General features: G+C 40.2%; 1 protein-coding gene across 1 annotated transcript; it reads left to right on the top strand.

The window, feature by feature from the left end:
- The first annotated feature begins 9,493 nt into the window (after positions 1–9,493).
- On the top strand, positions 9,494–18,068 carry LOC106483128 (alpha-1-antiproteinase-like). The gene is made up of 5 exons (XM_013940987.2): positions 9,494–9,531; positions 13,605–14,267; positions 15,202–15,472; positions 16,156–16,303; positions 17,126–18,068. The coding sequence occupies exons 2-5, from the start codon at positions 13,622–13,624 to the stop codon at positions 17,318–17,320; spliced, it is 1,260 nt and encodes a 419-aa protein (XP_013796441.1). The 5' UTR covers positions 9,494–9,531; positions 13,605–13,621; the 3' UTR covers positions 17,321–18,068.
- The last annotated feature ends 1,665 nt before the right edge of the window (positions 18,069–19,733 follow it).

Here is a 19,733-nt window from a genome sequence, read left to right as displayed (position 1 = left end):
TTCTCACCTGTCTTTGCATTGACTGACAAACAGGGACAAGTTATGGCACTGTGCTACTTGTGCCCATTTTCCTACCAACATGAAGTTCAAATCTAGCATAGTTCTTAACATACATAATGCTTACTGCCTTGCATAGTAGCATTGTTGTCCAGTGAGTCTGATATATCCTTGCCTTTCAGCTGTCACACCATCTAGGCTGCTGCAAAGGGGTCATAAAGACGGTGCATTTTTTTCCCTGTAGATACATACTGGCCTCTCCGCTGTTTCTGCAAGAGCTTACACTCCAAATGCTTTTCAGGGCAGACATGTCAGAATTGGGCCTAAGAAAAGAAGAGGTAGATCAGATCTCTGCACTTCAGCTCTCTGAAACAGGCCTCTGTGAGTCAGATACACAGCTTAGAGCAGCCGGAGGGTTACTTTTAGCCTATGCCTGCACCTGAACCAGCTTCTAGAAGCCCCCAAGCAGCAGGGAACATCAACTGTCTCCTCTTTGTGCCAGTGCCTGTACATTACCACCTGGCCCTGGGAGACCACTCGCAGTAGTAAGCACCAATCCAGTATTTTTGTGGGATCAAGCACCCTACTTGTAACACCTTATACCCCATCTCTGACATTTACCATGTCTCTTGCCATAACCCCTTCTGTTCCCAGACTGTCCAATAATACAACATTGGTACTCTATTTCTCACCCGCTTCATGGTTAGCATAGTCACAGTATTATAGGATCTGTCTTCACTATTAGGATACACAGTACTAAAAGTCACATTCATAATGCACATGCGTATTTATTTTTTCTTAAGTTTACCTTCCTGTCTTTTTTTTTTTTGCCTCCTTTCGTTTCACAGCATCTATCAGTATTTTATTTCTGTGCTCATGTTCATGGTATGTATCTGATCTCTGGTTGCAGGAGGGGTAAATTACTGACTAAAATGGGTTAGTCTGTTAATGGGTATTAAGCATTAACACCAGTCTTTGGCCTTGAAATATGCAGACAAATGTACTACAGTAGAAAACTGACAATTAATAAACGTGACATTAAAAAGTTTCTAATTCTGCTATTTTATTTCTATAACTGGGAGTTAATAACTAAGATATGTGATTCAAGTAGGTTTTTCATCAGTGTCAACAAACAATTATCCATATACTGCTCGTATATACTAGATCAACATGGTAATGCCAGTAATAAGCTTCAGATGGCCTTCTGCTCTCTCCTGCTTTGGCCTATGCCATAAATCTCTGTTCAGAGCACAGTAGGTTATTTCTGTTAGGAGGAGAAATTATTGGGAAGTTTCGGCATTTCTTTGATGCTGTCATGTTTATTTCAAAGGCTATACACAACATACTGTTTTCTACTGTATCAAATGTATAGTTCCATGTGTCTCATCAATCCTCTTCTCTCTTGACTCCCTCTAATAGCTATGTTACCAGCCCTGTCTTGTGTTTTGAGCTGTGGTTCCTGTTTCTTCAGCTGTCTAATTTCATAAACAAAATTTGGTTGCTTCTTACATTTATATTAAGTAGTATTCAACCCACCATCTAGATAATACTTTTTCTAATAGGTTATGACAGGAAAACAAGAGAAGCGCATAGAGGTTATCAGCTTTTTGTAGTGGAACCCATCTCCAGATAAAATCACCATGATGCAACAGAGAAGAAACAGTAGATAAACTCATCTGTGTGGTATTCAAATTAGGCAATAAGACAGAGAATAAACTTATTATTACCCAAATTAAAATAGATAATACATTCAGTTTGCTTTCATTTCTCTTTGACTACATCACTGGTTCATTCCACAACAAACTTTGACAGAGGGTACTTTTCTTAATGGTTCTTACAGGGCTTTGTAAATTTAATTGATCTAGAGGGACTGCAGGGTCTTGCTAGGTCACAAATAGTGTTCTGACATAACCAGATCTTAACACTTTGGCTCTGAAGATTTATTTGCAGATTGCTTTCCTAAGGAAAATCCAAAAAACTGGACCTAAAATGGAACAGGAGGAAAAAAAAAAAAGCTGGCAAGTTTACACCACAAAGTAAAGAAAGCTACTAGAAGTAGGAAGAAAAACTTCAGAAAATTGATGAATTGAAGCACTGATGAAATCAGGAGAAAAGCCCCACCGTAATGTTAAGTATAAAACCGTAGTAAGACAGGACAAAGATGACTTTGAGAAACAACTTACAAAAGTCATAGCAGCTAATAATAAATTCTTTCTCAAAGATATCAGAAGCCCGCAGAGAGCCTGAGGGACGAATAGGTGCTCAATGTGTAAAAGAGTGCTGAAAATGGGTAAAGCCAGAGCAGGAAAGCTCGGTTCATTGCACATGTACTTCCTTTGCAGTGGTTGAGCTTAAGGAATTATTTCAAGCTGAAGTAACTGTAGAAGAGTTTTTAGAAAAAAATGAAAGACCAGGTAATAACAAGTTGCCAGGACCATTTAGTGTTCATATAAGAGTTCTTACCTCAAGAAGGAAAATGTTAAACTTTTCACTGTGATATGTTACTTAGGCTGGTCTCTGTACTAGAGTAATGAGAAGTGACAAATACAACACAAGTTTTTTTTCTTTTTCTGTTTTTTAAAAAAGGGATACCAGTGAGCATGTAGTGAATTGCAGATCAGTTAGTTCAACTTTTGTATTTTGGAAACTATAGGATTTGTAGACGCATGGATAAATATGACAAAATAGGGAAAAGCTAATGTGGCTTTGTTGAAGAATTCTTTGAAAGAGTTGATATATCAGTAGATTGTAGGAGTTTGATTGACACATGATACATAATTTAGGAAAAAAGATTCCTCTACCAAGGATTTTTTAAAAATTAAGCTAAGAGGGAAGGCTCTTGCATGATTAATGAGCTATAAGCTCAGGCATATGTTACTCAGAGGATTCAGAAATCATGTGGAAATTGAATGAATTGTGAGGTGACACATTTTGCTGATGATCCCACCTTGTTCACAGGTTTTAAAAAGTGAACTGTGTGACTGTACTGAGTGACTAACTGATAAAATGACAGATAAAATGGAAATTCACTGTCAATAAATGCAAATCAAAGCATATGAGGAAAGAAGTTCCAAGATACTGACGTATCCAAAGTTGGGACAAAAAGTTGCAATCTTAATAATTTCCCTGAAAATTATTTTGAAATTTTCTTCTTCCATGTTATTGAAAAGTGGTAGAAAAATCAATTTTATCACTTGTAAAATAAAAGTCAATGTGAAATATTTTGATCATTTCTGTTTGAAAATGCTGACAAAGCCAATACATCTGTGAAAATGTTTTGATTTCTCTGACTCTCCTTTCTTAAATGGAAATTGCTCCCTCAGATAACTTCCAAGTTTTTCTGGGAAAGGATTGTTAAAGGGATTGTAAGGTACTACAGAGACACCCAAGAATCTGTTTGTATACTTGCATAATCTTGGAAAGTCTCTCAGGTACAGAAAAAGTTTATGAGCATTTGTCAAGTAGTTTGTATTAAGTAAGTAATTTCCAGACCCAAAGTTGCAGCTCACTTACAAGCCTGCTAACATTAAAGATGAAGTAAAGAGTGGAAACCCCAGCTCAACATGTTGCTGGACTTGTTAGCTTTGGCTCTGCACTGAGTGCCCATGGACCAGTAGTAGAAATAACTGGTTTTATGGTAAACTATAAAGGGAAGTGTGTTCAGACCATGCCTGTGAAATTTTACCACCTTTAAGTCAAAGATGGGACAGTGAATCCTGTTAGACTTTGTTCTGGCTTGTAGGATTCTGTTTCTGGTGAGGAGATCCTAGTCATTGTGCTTCACAGAATACCTCAGGAAGGCTGTATCTAAATATTTCAGAGATGTTAGAAGAGTAAGGGATGTTAAATGTCATCTGTGCTGTAATATTTGGGTGTTGGGTTTGAAGTTATAGTAATTAAGAATGTGGAGGCGAATTAGAAAAACAAACGTGTTTGTTAAGAGATTAATTCAATCATCATTAGTAGGAAAGCTGGAGCATTCACAAAGGCTGGAGACCAGTTCAAACTGGTTTTCATAATCCCCACCCACCTAAGCTCTACCAAAGGCATTAATTTAAGAGTGTTGCATCATCAGGGGGAAAAAAAAAAACCCAACTCTCACTGGTTGATCAATGAACCTGAGAGCAGGACATTGTCACCTAGAAGTTCTTGTGACCCGATTAACCTTTCTGCAGAGTCACATGCTCGGTAGGCATCTCCATGGCTGGGACCCATTCTTGCTGACCGCGTGCCATATGTATTGCTGTTCTGCTCTGTGGAAGAAGACACTTAGGTATTTTGTGAAAATCAGCTCAAAGAAAATAAAAACCTGCTTGGCTTTTCTTGGTCCCCTGAGGTTGGCTTTTGCTAGAGTCTGGCTTTATTCATTATTCCCTTCCTTTGACTCCTTAGGGGAATGCCTTCCCCCATGACTCTTCAACAGACTCTATTGCTGTTGCTCTCCAAGCTGACAGAGGGTGGTGGTGGGTAGAGGCATGGTGTGCTGAGGGGATGAGAGTGGCCATCCCCATGAGAGGGGATGTGACTGTGGGTGATGTGAGGAAAGGCAGAGAAAAGAAATATCAGAACAGATACCAATATATAGGAGCCAACACCAGGCATGGTACTGGCTAGCTCAGTGTAGGGAAGTTTTGATCTATACTGAAATAGTCACAATTCAAACTGATTTCTGTTAAATTAACTAATTTGAGGTACTTGTGTGATGGCTCATTATGTGGAAAAATTGCTCTTTTTTACTTGTTTGTGTATAGATTTAGAGTAGAATTTTTAAAAGCCACTCAGTGTTGGCCTAAATATTCTCCCTATATAGTTAAAAGTAGTGGTCAGAACAAAGCTTAATGCATATTGTATCTATTCAAAATAAAATTAAAACCTGCTTCCTTTCCATGCATGTTACTTGGTGGACTCCTATGTTTGCACCCACATTTTCAGCGAAGCTGTTCTGTATGAACGGAGAAGAATCCAGGGAGTAATTATGGAAATTGCCTCTGTGGCTTACGAGACCACTTTCTGGGTCCTTTCTTCGAGCTTTGGTCAAAATCCATAGTATGCTTGGGCAACTGAGCTTCTGAGTCACGGAATAATGTCATCATTAGTATTTGAAAACACTTTGATTATCCTTACTTGATCAGCTGCATGCTTGAATGTAGGCACTCTGTCTCATCACTCAGCAGTACAAAGGAGGTAAAGGAAGCAGTTCAGATGAGATGGTCCCAACAAGCAACCAACTGTGGACCAAATGGGAAGGTAAAAAAAAACTTTTAAATGAAGGCTTTCAAATTTATGCAGGTTGCTAAAGTCTTGAATTACTCATTGGGATGGTTCTTGTTAACTATATTTTCATGTTGTATAGACACACGTTTATTACAATTTTAAGTACTATATTACTGTTTGAAACCCATAATTAATTGATTAATTTCTTTCTTTAATGCAAGAACATTATTAGGAAAGAAGGATGGGCCTGTGGTTACAGCACTGGGCTGGGGCTTGGGAGTTTCTGCTTCCCTTCCCAGCTCAGTCACAGATTCATTTTGTATAAACTTAGCTTTTCCCTCTGCTTTATAGCTGTAGATGAAGGTGACAGTCCTTCCTTTCTTTGTTTAAACAGCCAGAGAGGGATTCAGGTGCCTAAGCACAGATAACTAATATGATTTTAAATACACAATGCCTACACAGAACTGGCAGTAAAAGCATAGGTTCAGATGAGATGATCCCAGCTGGCAGGGTCTTTGGGTCAAACTGCAAGGTGAAAAAACACGACAATCATGTCCATTGCTATTTCCTCAAACAGGATTTTTACATCGGAGGTACTGGCAACATATATTTGTATTTTTTAGTTGTGAAAGAAAAAGTTCTGGTAAAAGGGCTGGTTCAGACAGTGTCATGTGATGCATGAAAATTGTTAATACTTGCAATTTATGTGTGATTGATGATCTCATCCCATGCCACACTGGCACATATATAGGTAGCTAGCACCTCTTGAAAACAATTATTAAGCACCTCAGGAAAGAAGGCCCTTTTTGTAAAGTTTAGAGGACTTCTTATGAAGTTTGCAACTGAGGAACTTTTCCAACTTCACTCTTTGAAGCTGTGTATAGGTGCATCCTACACAGCATAGTTTTTCAAACTGTGCATCACAGACACCAAGGGAGAGGCCATGGTATCGAACTGATAAAAATCAATCCTGTCTTCATTAAATTTAATAAAGAAGTTAAATGGCTCAAGACCATTGAAAGTAACTTTGTATTTTCACAATATATTTCATCTTGTATAAAAGAGCAAGGTAAACATGTCATTTTTATCTTACAGATGAGAAAACTGAAGCCCAAGAGAGTGTTAGTAATGTTCCTAAACTCAGACCTGAGCTGCTCAACAGAGCTGACAATAGATCTCAAATTCTTCACCCATTGCTTCAATTATAAGGCTGTCCATCCCATCCTGAAGCCATTCAATACTGAACATTATCTGGTCAATGGAAAAAGTTCCTGGAGATCTTTATTCAGTAAGATTACAACATGGTTATTTCATCAGCTATTTTTGATTGAAAAAGGAAACTGTATGTTTACTACTCTTACACAGAATCCTCTCTTGCAAGTTATTCTCATACAAAAATCTCAGAAGACTGTTTTGTTACTAACATTCGTGTTACAGAAACACTCAGGCCTGAAATGAAGCTCCATGGTGCAAGCTGTTACACACAGAAATAGTGAGAAACAGGTCCTCTCTGAAAGATTTTGGGAGTCACTTGGAGGGCTAAATAAAGTTTTCTAATGTTAGACAATCCGGCCTACTCTTCTGCTGCTTCTTCAGAAGGCCTCAGGTCTGCTGTAAGTCCTGTCCTATATCTGCCGACCTCCACTCTTCTGAAACAGCAGTAGGAGGTTTAGTCATTTTTGTTGTTACACCATACATGTAAGGCACATGCTACACTTATCTGGTAACTTGTAATTGTTCTTGCAACTGAAAATTGATTATTAGTGTTGGTCATTGCCATCTGTATAAAACAGTTTTATAAATTCTTCTCCCTGCTCCCTACATAGTTTGTGCATGTTATTAGTGACAGTAATTCAAACGAAGAGCAGCTCTGGGAGCAGAACTTCTCTCTCCCAGTGAGTGTTCTCATCACTATATGCAGACTGTATTTCATCCCCGTTTCATATTCTTTCTAAACTAAGGAATTTTGCCTTCCTGGCAGCACGGTGGAGAGAGTCTCGAGGAAATATTGAGAGTATGGTTTAGCCATCAAGTGCGAATAAGGCCTTTTTTCTTCATATATCTCATCCAGGCTAGAAGAAGCATAGTTCACCAAATAGACATAGATCTTTAGTCTTAACAGTTCTCCCTGCACTCTTACTGTGTGATCCTTCCCAAAATTTATTAATATAACTAGAAACTACGTGGGAGGGGGGGAGAGGAAGTCCATTTTCCTTCCTAACTCCGCACTCATTTCCCTCATGTTGCTGCTGTGCCAATATACTTGTGGTCTCAGTACTTCATACTTACAAATCTTTGTATTGCCTAATAATATGATATAATAAATCCATCAGGATAAAGAGTTTTTGATATTTAAAGTAACTTGTATATCTGTGAGCCATAATCCCAGAATAGTTATTATTGTTACTAAATTGGCACCAAAACTGTAATTTTCTGACTTTAGGTGTAGAAAAACAGTGGACAAGATGAGTGATTCTGTTGTTGTCCAGTAAGCGTTTATACAAGCCATCAGTTAATTAGGATGTCTTTAAACCTGCTGACTGTTTGGAATGATTTGCTCAAAACAACAGAAACTGGCAGGAAGTTGTTCACAAGAGGTTGGTAAATGCATGAAACGCTCTACAAGTCAATTCTTATAAAGAAGTCAAATATAAGTTGGGGAGTGGAATAAATAGTGATCTCCATGAAGTACAGTTCAAGCCACCAACGCAGCAGTAACTTAGACTTGAGTAAAGTAGACTTTGTCACTGGTTGAGTGTGGTCTTAATTATCAGAAGTAACAAACCACATGAATTTGGTTATTTTGGTATTCTGGACTTTTATTCCTATTAAAAATAATTAATAGAGAAGCAGGATCTAGTCACTAAATGAATGACCAGTGTGAATCTGGTTAATGCAGTGTCATGGTGTGGTTTTAGGTTGAAAATTATGGTCTGTGAAAAGGTGGGACTCTAACTGGTTCATGGCAGTGCATGGTATACCTGGCATATGTGCAGGTGTTCATCGGTTTAGTTTGAACAAAAGTTGGCGTAGCACCTTATCGCTGCAACTATAATGAAATGTCAGGGAAATGCCTTGTTAAAGTGTAGCTTAATGGTGTTAAAAACAAAACAGTAATTACAAGGCCTGGCAAATGAAAAAGAAAACAAGAGGCTTTGTAACACAGCTTGTCCTTGACCACCACAATCTTTCACTCACTTAAGATTTGATGCGTAAAATAATCTCCGTACTGTTTTTGTGACATTTTGCAGCTGGCATTGGAAGGAACAACTACAAAGGAAAGGAAAAAAGAAGGAAAGAGAAAAACAAAGAGTCGGAATGTCGAAACAAGGTTTAGCCATGTTCTCTCTGTTTATCTATGTTTGTAATGACAAAATTACTCATATGGGTAGACAAGTATAGGAGCAAAAGAGTGGTCACAACTGGGGAAACAGATGTCATGTCACTACTCAATTATGCTCTTGGTTGCTAACTGGATAAATTTGATCAGCATAATTCTCTAGCATTTTGTTCCTACTGGGAAAAGTTAATAGGAACAAGCAGTACTTTTTTTCACTAACAATTTTAGTTTGTAGGGAGAGGGGCCAAGGGAAGGAGAAGTAAGTGTGTGCATGACTGCATGTGTGGGAGTAAGGAACAGCTTGCTACTTCTGTTCCCACCACCTACCTGTGGCAGTAACTCAGGTGCACACAGAACAGACACATGAGGGGCCCATGTCAGCCTCTTTACTAAGGTATGTAGTAGGAAATCCATCAAGGAAGCATAGCTACCATATATCCTCTCAGTGGCATGGGATTACTATCAGATTGAAAAGGTACAGGCAATAACTTGGAGTGCATATTCAGGTTGAGGATCAGGAGGAAGACTTGACTCTGGTCTGGAATTTGGAAGAGAGCCGAGCTTCTGTGTTGTATGACTGTCAGCTGTTTGTGTGCTTCAGCTCAGCACAGAAAGTCTGACTTTTGACACCAAGTGTCAACATCTGTTTCCAGTGGTTCCAGATACTCCTGATTTCCAGTAGGGTCCTGATTGCACAGTGTTTGTGCTAAGATCCTCCACATGGTCAGAGGCAACAGACAGAAAGTCACAGCTACCATTCAAATGGCACATGATTGTTAGCTCCATTGGCTGAACTGTGACCTTGGAAACCTTGTTTCATCAATATTTGCTCTGTTTCCTCCTTTTTTGTGTGTCTCTAATTTTTATCTATTCTGTTTAATGTTTAACAGTGGAAACTAAGCAGAAGATGATTTAGCAATATAAGTAACAGTGTGGAGAACAGCTTGGTCGGTCGAACACAGCAGGATACTTCTGGTTTTGTAAGTAGTGCATTCATTTTTCAAAGAGGCTTGAACCTGATGGTTTCTGTGGTCTGAGGAATTTTCATGTTCAGCTCATATCATTCGTATATTTGTGACATTGTTCTGTGCAGCTGTTGCCATGAAATAGTAAATAAACAAACATCCAAGGGACCAATGGAACCTCCTGTTCTAGAGGAAGTATTCTTAGCTTGAAATTAGAGTAAAATAACCTTTGAGGTTGTGATTTTTTTAAGCAGTTAGTAAAGCAGAATGTTGATGAAATCACCTTTTAGGTTGGATACAGCCTTTGCTGTGACTCAGAATTAGCATAATGCCCCTAGTGGCTGACCACAAGTTCCAATTTATAAACTCTCCTGGTGACTCAATATATAAAATAACAATGGAACCATCACGAAGGCCGGGGTCTTTAATTAGGATTGGGGTGACTGTAGGGGAAGGATGGAAGGCCACAATTTCTGAGTGTAATTACCCCTTTTATTTTCACAGACAGACCAATATGTGTGTTTGGCAGAGATTTAATTTCTGAATTTCTTATTGGGGTATAAAAAAAAAATCCCATATTTAATAGTCTTTCCAGTCTCTTCATCTTTGACATGGTAATCATAAAATTTTGCTGTCTATAATTTTCAAATTTCAAAGTGTTGAAATTAATTTAATTAATATCTCTAAAGAGAAAAAAGCATGTGGGGGAAACTTGATGACAATTTTTCAGTGTTTTCCAGCTTCTGGTAGAATGACTTCTCTCCTATTTCTAGTAGAGGACTGTAGTACTAACAGAAGTTTTTGAGCTGATCTATTACTAGCAGAAGTTAAGAGTGGAGTTCTGAGTCATGCCTAATATGAACTAGCTATAGACAAATCATATTCTGTACTTCAGAAATTCTTTGAAATTTAGGTTAAGCTTTGTTTGGACATAGGAAGTGATCATGGATCAGGGTTTGTCTCAGACAGATAAAAATCCTCCTGTTATCATTTGATCAAGTGTGCGATATCTCAAATAACTAGAGAAAAATACTCTATAAAAATACTTGTGAAGCAGTCTTTGTATATGTGGTTGCTTGAGAGTTGTGATCAGTGGCACAGAGTCTAGTTGGAGGCCTGTAGCTAGCGGTGTCCCCCAGGGGTCAGTACTGGGTCCAGTCTTGTTCAACTTCTTCATCAATGACCTGGATGAAGGCACAGAGTGCACCCTCAGCAAGTTTGCTGACGATACAAAACTGGGAGGAGTGGCTGATACACCAGAGGGCTGTGCTGCCATTCAAAGAGACTTGGACAGGCTGGAGAGGTGGGCAGAGAGGAACCTCATGAAGTTCAACAAAGGCAAGTGCAGGGTCCTGCACCTGGGGAGGAATAACCCCCTGCACCAGTACAGGTTGGGGGTTGACCTGCTGGAAAGCAGCTCTGCAGAGAAGGACCTGGGAGTGCTGGTGGACACCAAGTTAAGCATGAGGCAGCAAGGTGCCCTTGTGGCCAAGAAGGCCAATGGTATGCTGGGGTGCATCAGGAAGAGTGTTGCCAGCAGGTCGAGGGAGGTGATTCTCCCCCTCTGCTCAGCCCTGGTGAGGCCACATCTGGAGTACTGCGTCCAGTTCTGGGCTCCCCAGTACAAGAGGGATGTGGCACTACTGGAGCAAGTCCAGCGAAGGGCCACAAAGATGATTAGGGGACTGGAGCATCTCTCTTATGAGGAAAGGCTGAGAGAGCTGGGCCTGTTTAGCTTGGAGAAGAGAAGGCTGAGAGGAGATGTTATTAATGTGTACAAGTATCTGAAGGGAGGGTGTTGAGAGGATGGGACCAGACTCTTTTCAGTGGTGCCGAGCGACAGGACGCGAGGCAATGGGCACAAACTGAAAGACAGACACTTCCATCTTAACATGAGGAAAAACTTCATCACTGTGAGGGTGACAGAGCACTGGCACAGGTTGCCCCGAGAGGTGGTGGAGTCTCCTTCTCTGGAGATATTCAAAACGCGCCTGGATGCAATCCTGTGCAATGTGCTCTAGGTGACCCTGCTTGAGCAGGGGGGTTGGACTAGATGATCTCCAGAGGTCCCTTCCAACCTCAGCGATTCTGTGATTCTGTGATTCTGTGATTTACTGCATTACATAAGGATTTTTTTTCTGGGAAGAAGGGGGAAATTTCTGCTTGAAATAGATGCAAGTAGTTGATTCATATTCCCATCCAGGGCCATCCTCATCTTTTGGTTTAAGGAGATTAAAATTTAGCATCACCCCCTCTCACTGCAGGTCAGTACAGTGATAACTACCTGGACTCATGCAGATCCTGGAAAATATGAGAGTATGCAGCCAGTATATATGTTGGCTATACAAACAAGAAAGATCACCATATCATTAAAGAAACAAAGCAGTTGGTTAATCACCAAGAATACTAGAACTTGGGCTGCCATCAGAAACTCTACCTAGATCTTGTTTATATAATAGACACAGTGGTCTCTCACATCTGGGAATGAATAAGAACCTCACCTTAGCCAGACAAAAGTTGTGGGATGATACTTGTGCTTGCTGTAAATGACCTGGGGAAATACACTCCAGGAAGAGAAGGAATGAGTTCAAACAGGCACACCGACTGGAAACTGGAAGAAGCAGTAAGCATAAAAGTAGAAAAGTTCTAGAAAAGTTTTCATGTAGAAGATGTGAGGGCAAAAATCTTATAGATAGCTTGTTAAGTTTTGAAAGAGCTTTTATGTGCTGTGCCTCCCCAAAATAGCAGGGAACTAAGTTCAATAGAGACTTGTTCCAGCTCCTATGAAATGCAGGAGGCTTGTGTGAAGCATCTCATGCCAACTTTAAGAGAAAGAACATAGTGAAGAAACCTGTCATCTTCAACAGCAATACTCTAGAGTGTCCAAACAGGAACTGTGTTCCTCTTTTCCTCTTGGACCCAGTTAATGTGATACATTGCATGCACTACCAGCAAGGCCCAGTTGTCTTCATGGTTGGTCTCCCATTTATCATAAGCTATTTATAACAGAATACACATTTGGGAACCTGGGGAAGCTCTAGGTTGCACTGATATGCCATTTTGTGGAATTTCTGACATATGTACACCATATTCCCTGCAGATAAGGAGTCTGTCATTTTCTGCCTGGGCAGCCAGAACATGGCATACGGACATATGAGCTAGGGCCTGTGCTGGAACTGGTCCTTCCTCCGCCCTAGAGGGACCCACACGTACCATGAGGCTGTGGCCATGTTACCGGGTTATCCGGTGGTGAGGGGCATGGCCCCATTTAACCAGTCACAATCACCTGCTGCAGCCCTCTGAACAGGGGGGGGCCTGTGTTCCAAACATGCCCCTCATCACCAGGTGTAAACCTGCCGTGTCCCACATGCCTTTATGCCTACTTTTGAGTACACTGCTGACATGCTACAGCCTGCTCCAGGCTTATGCCTCGAATTTTGCCTGAAGTTTGTGTAAATGACTTTCATCCCTAAATTATCAGTTGTGGCTGATGACTGGCCACATGAATAGGTAACGGTGAAGTAAACAAGGATGTGCATTTAAGGTGTACCAGAAAGTCCCCGATAGTTGTCTGCCTGTGTGTTTCTACCCTAATGAAAGTGCTGGAGTTTATCCCACTTTCAGTGAAAAGTGAGCTGCCTTGAGTTACCTCACATTTACCACAGTGTATATGGGCAGGTACCGCAGAGTACTTGATGTCTCTGAAACCCACACCCTGTCTTACCTCATGGTAACTTGTTTGTTTAGCTGTACCCTATAGGAGACAATGATACAGGGAAGATAATATCACTGTTAATAGAGATTATTATGCTCTTTGGCTCTATACTTTCATAGCCAACAAAGAACAGTCTTTTCTAAGCAGTTACAGTGGAGAATTGTGGTTTTATTACAGCTGACATTTTAATTAATAATTTGGTTGAATTTATTAATGTCACTTGAAATTGTGTACACAGCCACTTTAAATACAGTATGTATACTAGATCGTTATAGTTGCTTTGTTTATTTATGATAACAAACTATTCATTATTACTTACTGCAAAGGTCATCATTACCTTCTGCTCATCTAATGACTGTTTATTTTGTGACAGAATAATTTGAAAAGAAGATGAAGCATCTCCTGTGCCTGTGTTTGTTCCTTGCTGGTCTTTCTGCTGTAACCCATTGCCACCATGGAGACGTATGCCATGAAGTCAATAATACGAATCTGCATGATGGAGCAGAAAATTTATTAAAGCATGACTGTCACAAACAAGGCTCTACCTATGCAGATTTTGTATTTAGATTTTACAAGCAGGCTATATCAAGAGAAGCTGACAAAAATGTTTTCTTTTCTCCCATGAGCATCTCCTCTGCCTTTGCACTGCTGGCTCTTGGTGCTAAGTCAACCACTTTGTCTCAGATTTTTGAAGGACTGGGCTTTGACAGTGTTGCTGAGGCTCATGTAGAAGATATACACGAAAGTTTTCATAAAGTTTTAGCAGTACTGAATTGTACTGATGTTAACATCACATTAAATATAGGAAATGCGCTTTTTACAGCTATTGGGTATGAACCACAGGAGGCATTTTTAAAAAATACCAAACGATTCTATGATGCAGAATTTTTTTCTAGCAATTTCCATAAGGAAGAAGAATCCAAGAGGCAAATCAATAATTATGTAAAGGAGAAAACCAAGGGAAAAATTCCTGAATTAATTGGTCATCTTGATAGAAGTACTATGATGGTTCTTGTTAATTACATTTATTTTAAAGGTAAGAAATTGAGCATAATATTCTAATGGATAATTTTGATACAGAAAAAAGAAGTTGTAAGGGACTCTTAATGATTTATTAGCAGAGTGACTATATGGGAAAGAGCTAAATTGTGCAGAACCGCCAAGGTAAAGATTAGGCCTGGCCAAAAGCAGGGTGTCTGACTATTGAGAAATATTGATTGCTTGATTTTTCTCCAGTTTTCCTGAAAGCTGTGGACAGTGTAGTCCCCCTGCGATGGGCTGCCTCACAGCCATGGATCTGCTGCGAGCAGTCTGTCTGGTCTGGGGTGTCATAACCAAGGATGTTTCTAAGATCTCCGTATTGAGCATATGGGCCAGTCAGACCTTTAGGGGACTGACATCCTTGCACTTCCAGGGTCCCCAGTATTATGACAAACCTATGAGGTACCCTGCCTGAAAATTTGTGACCTAGCATTTTGAGGGCCTGTGCTTCTGAAGCCCTGCTTGAATTTTAGGGTTCTTTATTCTATTGATGAATTCCTAACCAGACTGAGTGCACTCAGCTTGTATCTGACATGGCCTAACAGGGGGATATGGAAAGGCAGAAAAGTCATGATGAGATCCTGTGGCCACATGTTTAAGCCTGTGAATTTAAATGAGATAAAAGGCACAAGAGAGTGATGGGAACATATGGCAACAGTAGAAGCAGGAGTCTTGATTGCTCCTCATCAACCTTTGGTTGTTTTTCAGCAAGATAGGACTTAGTCAAACTCAAACTGCTAACTGCTGAGCTCGCTGCACAACTAAAATACTTCACTGTGTGTTATGCAGAAGGTTGAAGTGATCTGGTGATCCCCTTCTCCCATACACAGCTCTTCAACATCCTAACATTCAAGTTGGTCTGATTTATATCAGCCATTTTTATGATCCTTGCATGTTCAAGTGCAACATCTTCTCTTTTCCCCCATTAGCTGCCTGGGAAAAACCTTTTGATCCTGAGTATACCTATGAGGATGGTTTCTTTGTGAACATAAATGCATCTGTTAGTGTCAACATGATGCGACGTGAAACTAACTATAACAGTTACTATGACCAGGATCTCTCTTGCGAGGTGGTAGAGCTGCCTTACCAAGGCACCACACGAGCATTGTTCATTCTGCCTGATGACGGAAAGATGAAACAAGTGGAAGATGCTCTCTCAAAAGAAACTATTTGTAAATGGGATAACAAACTTGAAACCAGGTAACTCTTGGTAGATTGATTATTGTACTTTAGAAAATAATGTTATTTTTGAGAGAAAGCATTCATTTCAGATCTCCTCCTGGATTTAGTACACTGATTTTATGAAGCGGGGCTTTAAATGATTCCCAAGATTAGTCAGACTAGAGCATAACTGATTTGCCACTGCAGACTCTCTGACCTGACAGAAGTGGTCATAGCAGTCCAACAACTACCTCAGGACTTACCTGTCTACCTTTTGGCTACATGCCTCTTCTTTCATGCTGCTAATGTAGTTCATTTTCTTCACTGTGTCTTGGATTTTATCCTTCTTTTCCCTTTTAGCCTTTCCACTCTTTGTTATACCTCCAGTCTCTGTGCTCAGACCATCTGCTTACAGTCTCTGCAGCCTGCTATTCCCACAAACGTCTGCTAGGTGTGTGTGTCCTGGCACTGGAATAAAACAGTGGCAAGGAAGAAATCAGTCTTATTCAAGAGTAACTAAAATCAAAGAGAGGATCTAGGTACAAGAAAATGATGCATCTCTCTCTGGATGCCCAAATTGCTCAGGGAATACAAATGCCACCATCAACACATTAGAAATCAAAAGAATACTTTCAAGTGTCACTGCATTACATACTATTCAGCCTGCTGGCTGAAATAAGATTGCCATGCTTCACTACCGTTTTGTTTTCTCTGTTCAACAGAAGAGTAAATCTTCACTTACCAAGGATTTCTATCAGTGGGTCTTACGATGTTGAAAAACTGTTCAAGGAAATGGGCATTACTGATGTATTCTCTAGCAATGCTGATCTGTCTGGAATTACTGGCAACCGTGATCTCCAGGTTTCACAAGTAAGTTACTAGAGAGAGATGGTGCTAGTGAAGTTTGTTGATACTTGTGATCAATTATATCTGGAACTCTTAAAGACTTGTTTTCCATCCTTGTCCTACTGAAGTTATAAGCAAAACTTACTGACATCCATGGGCTTGCTTAGTAATTGTGCTTTTCTACAGAGAGGCTCTAATGTTCCACTTCTGAATTATTTTAATATCGCTATTAAAAGGCTGGATATTAAGTACATGGGAAAAGGGGACAAGAATTTCTATGATTTCTAGGCACTGGAATACAATTGTTTACATGCAGTTGTGTCAAGTAAACCGTAAGTGAAGGATATGTCATGATATTTGTGTTGATTAGCACCTCATTTCTTAATCTTCTCAAAGTTTCCTGGAAACTTCCAGTTTTCAGTGGCAGAATTGCACCTTGTCAGCTAAAGCTACTATTTAATATGGCAAAGATGTCCAAATACTGCCCCTAAATTAACATTTACATAGCTGTGTTCCATTAATCTTTGAACAATAGAAAAAGTGTTTTAAGTGGAAGTCCAAGCCATCTAAGAAAAGAAACTAGCTAGTGCATGGACTGTTATTGTTCCTCTCTACTCAACACTAGTGAGGCTTCATCTAAAGTGTGTCCATTTGTAGGGTCCACAGTTCAGTCCTGGCATGGAACACACTCCTGTTGCAGGCTGTTGGAGATTTACTATACAATTGGGTCCACTGGATTTTATTGATCCTTTCTTCTACCAAATATTCCTTAAGAAAAGAGTTTATCTGCCCCTCCTAGTTGCTGTCCCATATATACACCATAATTTTTGCTTCTTTTCCCTGCAGGCAATTCACAAGGCCCTGCTGGAAGTGGATGAGACTGGAACTGAGGCTGCAGGAGCCACAGCCATAATCATTAACAAAGTTTTTCATCCTTCTGTTACCATCAGATTCAACAGGCCCTTCATTTTTATTGTTTTTGATAAAGCAACCAGCACCATACTTTTCATGGGGAAAGTTGTCAATCCTACTGAGAAGTAATTGATGAGTTATTGGGCATGCTGGGCATGTATTGGGCATGAGTTATAATGGGCTACAGTGTTTGCATATATGAACTAGTTAGTGCTACTAACTACTCTCTGACTTAGGATATTCACAAGTAAATGATCAATTTCTGTATCAAATGAACAAACAAAAATTAAAAAAAAAGTCAGTTTAAATATGCAGTGTTTTCCACGGCTGAGTAATTCAAGTTATTAATACATTTCCCAAATTTTGGGGAAAAAAAAACAGTTTCTTGCAAATTCTTCTGTTATTTTTATAAGAGAATTCTCTCTGCTGTGTGGCTTTGTCCAGATCCTTTTTAGTTCTGAGTTACTCACCAAAAGCTCTATCCAAACAGGAAACAATTCTATTATAATTGTATTACGTTTACTCAGGCACTTGCTGATGGTCAGTATTCTCCTGAGCCAGTTCCTACAGAATCCCTTTTCTCACATATCCTTTTGCTGTTTAGTCAGTTGTGATTTCCCCTCAGCCAGTTTGGTCTACTTTCTCACATGTTCCAACTCTTTTCCTAGGACATTAAAAAAATAATAGCAACAAAAAATAGAAAAGCTCTGAGACAATAGATTATTCCACTGTAACACTGTAAATGTCCCTTTGCAGTCCGCAGTTCAGCAAAAAACTTTGAAAGACAGTGACATTAGGCATAAATTGTCAAGGAATTGTCCTGCTATAATGTCATCCATGAATTATTTCTATGGCTAATGAATAAACTAAGCATTATGATTTAAATCCATCACTTAAGGACTGACTCTCAGTGTCTCCAGTTTCTTTCCATCATGCTATAAATCTTTCAAAATCAGCAAAAACTTTCAATCACTCTTATTAACATAGCAGGATGTCTATAAAATATGTTTTAAAAGGCTGTTAAGTGAGCCTAGCTGTTCTCAGATGGAGGTGATTCTTTGCATTCTCTCCTTGTGTGCCTACTAGGGTAAAACCTGTTTTCAAGAAATACATAAACAGTCTTGTTGTTGCATGCAGGTCTGGAGATCACCCACTCTTACCAGATAAGCACTAGGCTCAGTGCTCAGCTTTGCTAAACTCTATAGCAAACCCTTTGTTGTCCAGCTGCTGTCTCAAGGAGAGGCTGGCTCCTGTTGTGCCGGTTGCTCTCCCATTGCTCTACACACTTTGATTCATGCCATTGCATATTGCATATTAACACTGGATGGATTTTTTTCTGCAACTGGAACTTGATCCCTGTTCCAGGGAAGACGGTGCTCCTGAACATCCATTGTTCATTTCTGTTGTGGTTCTGGCAGTGGGCTGTAAGTGCTGAGAAGCCAATGCATGCCCCAAATTATCAAATAAACTCCCCCTCTGACATCTCTCTGACCTGTTCTCCCGCCTTAGGTCTGTCCTGCACAGAGGTGTTTTGTTAGGACCTGTCTCTTATCATGAATGCTTATAGTTTGGGTTTAGTGGGCCTATGGTTCTGACTCAGTGAACTGGAGACGGCTGCCTTGCTCAGAAGCGAGTCACTTTGCACCACACAGCATCTCCTGCGTGGCAAGAACACAGTGGAAGCCCTGAGCTATTGCTTCTGCTGAGGCAAGATACCATCACTGGGACTGGGAGATACCATGCCTCTGTGCAAAACAGTGGCTCTTACAGAGTTGAGATCAGTGATAACTTGCTGTGGCGTGAGGTAGTCTGCTCTGAGGTGACTGTACGAACTCAACAAGAGCTGGGAGCAGCTAGGGTGAGATCCCACCCTGATAAACTGATGCACTGGTACTGATTAGAAAGTAGGATGGTGAGATTTTTATCAGTGGGGTGGCAGAAAAACAGGTTCTAGGCTTATTGCTAAAGGAAAAGAGGTTAGGAAAAAATCTCATGGCTGCTAGGACAGAACAAAGGTTTGGGGAAATAACAAATAGAGCAACTTCCTGCCTTCTCTACCTCCCAAGCCGTTGCTTTTGAGAGTGGAAAGGAGAATGAAGGCAAGGAACTGCAGGAGGAGAGCTGCACTGGGAGTTTTCACATTGGACTGCGATCAGGTGGACCAGGTCAAAGAAGAAACATGGATCTGTTCAGAAAACCCCTCATTTCTGTAGGGCTCTCACTTGTAGGCAGTCCCTTCTCCCTTCTCTTTCAACAAATGGAACCAAGTGGGTAACATCACCTAACAAGGGCAGTGGGCATGCGTCACATATGCATGGCTGTGGTGCTGTGTCATGAGGGCTAGGGCACTATGTCTTCCTACAGGGCTCCTTTGAATGCTGGATGTGGTTAAAAGGTAAAAACCAGGCTGTGGGGCATCACCACAGTTGTCCTCTAGTTCAGAAACTTCCCACTCCAGCCCCAGCACGTTAACCTGAGCTGTGACAGGATCTTGGAGTGGGAAGGGAGAATGGAAATGGAGTGGGAAGAGAGGTATGGAAAT

The sequence above is a fragment of the Apteryx mantelli genome, chromosome 4 (genome assembly GCF_036417845.1).
Source record: "Apteryx mantelli isolate bAptMan1 chromosome 4, bAptMan1.hap1, whole genome shotgun sequence".
NCBI classification, from domain to species: domain Eukaryota; kingdom Metazoa; phylum Chordata; class Aves; order Apterygiformes; family Apterygidae; genus Apteryx; species Apteryx mantelli.
Note: the sequence above shows the minus strand (reverse complement) of the source record. Positions and strands in the feature narration are given on the sequence as shown.

What these genes read in the sequence shown, in the direction of transcription:
- LOC106483128 (XM_013940987.2), top strand. Translation starts at nt 13,622, where the DNA reads ATGAAGCATCTCCTGTGCCTGTGTTTGTTCCTTGCTGGTCTTTCTGCT. An exon ending in GATAACAAACTTGAAACCAG is followed by an intron (nt 15,473 to 16,155) that starts GTAACTCTTGGT and finishes TCTGTTCAACAG; the next exon opens with AAGAGTAAATCTTCACTTAC. An exon ending in GTGATCTCCAGGTTTCACAA is followed by an intron (nt 16,304 to 17,125) that starts GTAAGTTACTAG and finishes TTTTCCCTGCAG; the next exon opens with GCAATTCACAAGGCCCTGCT.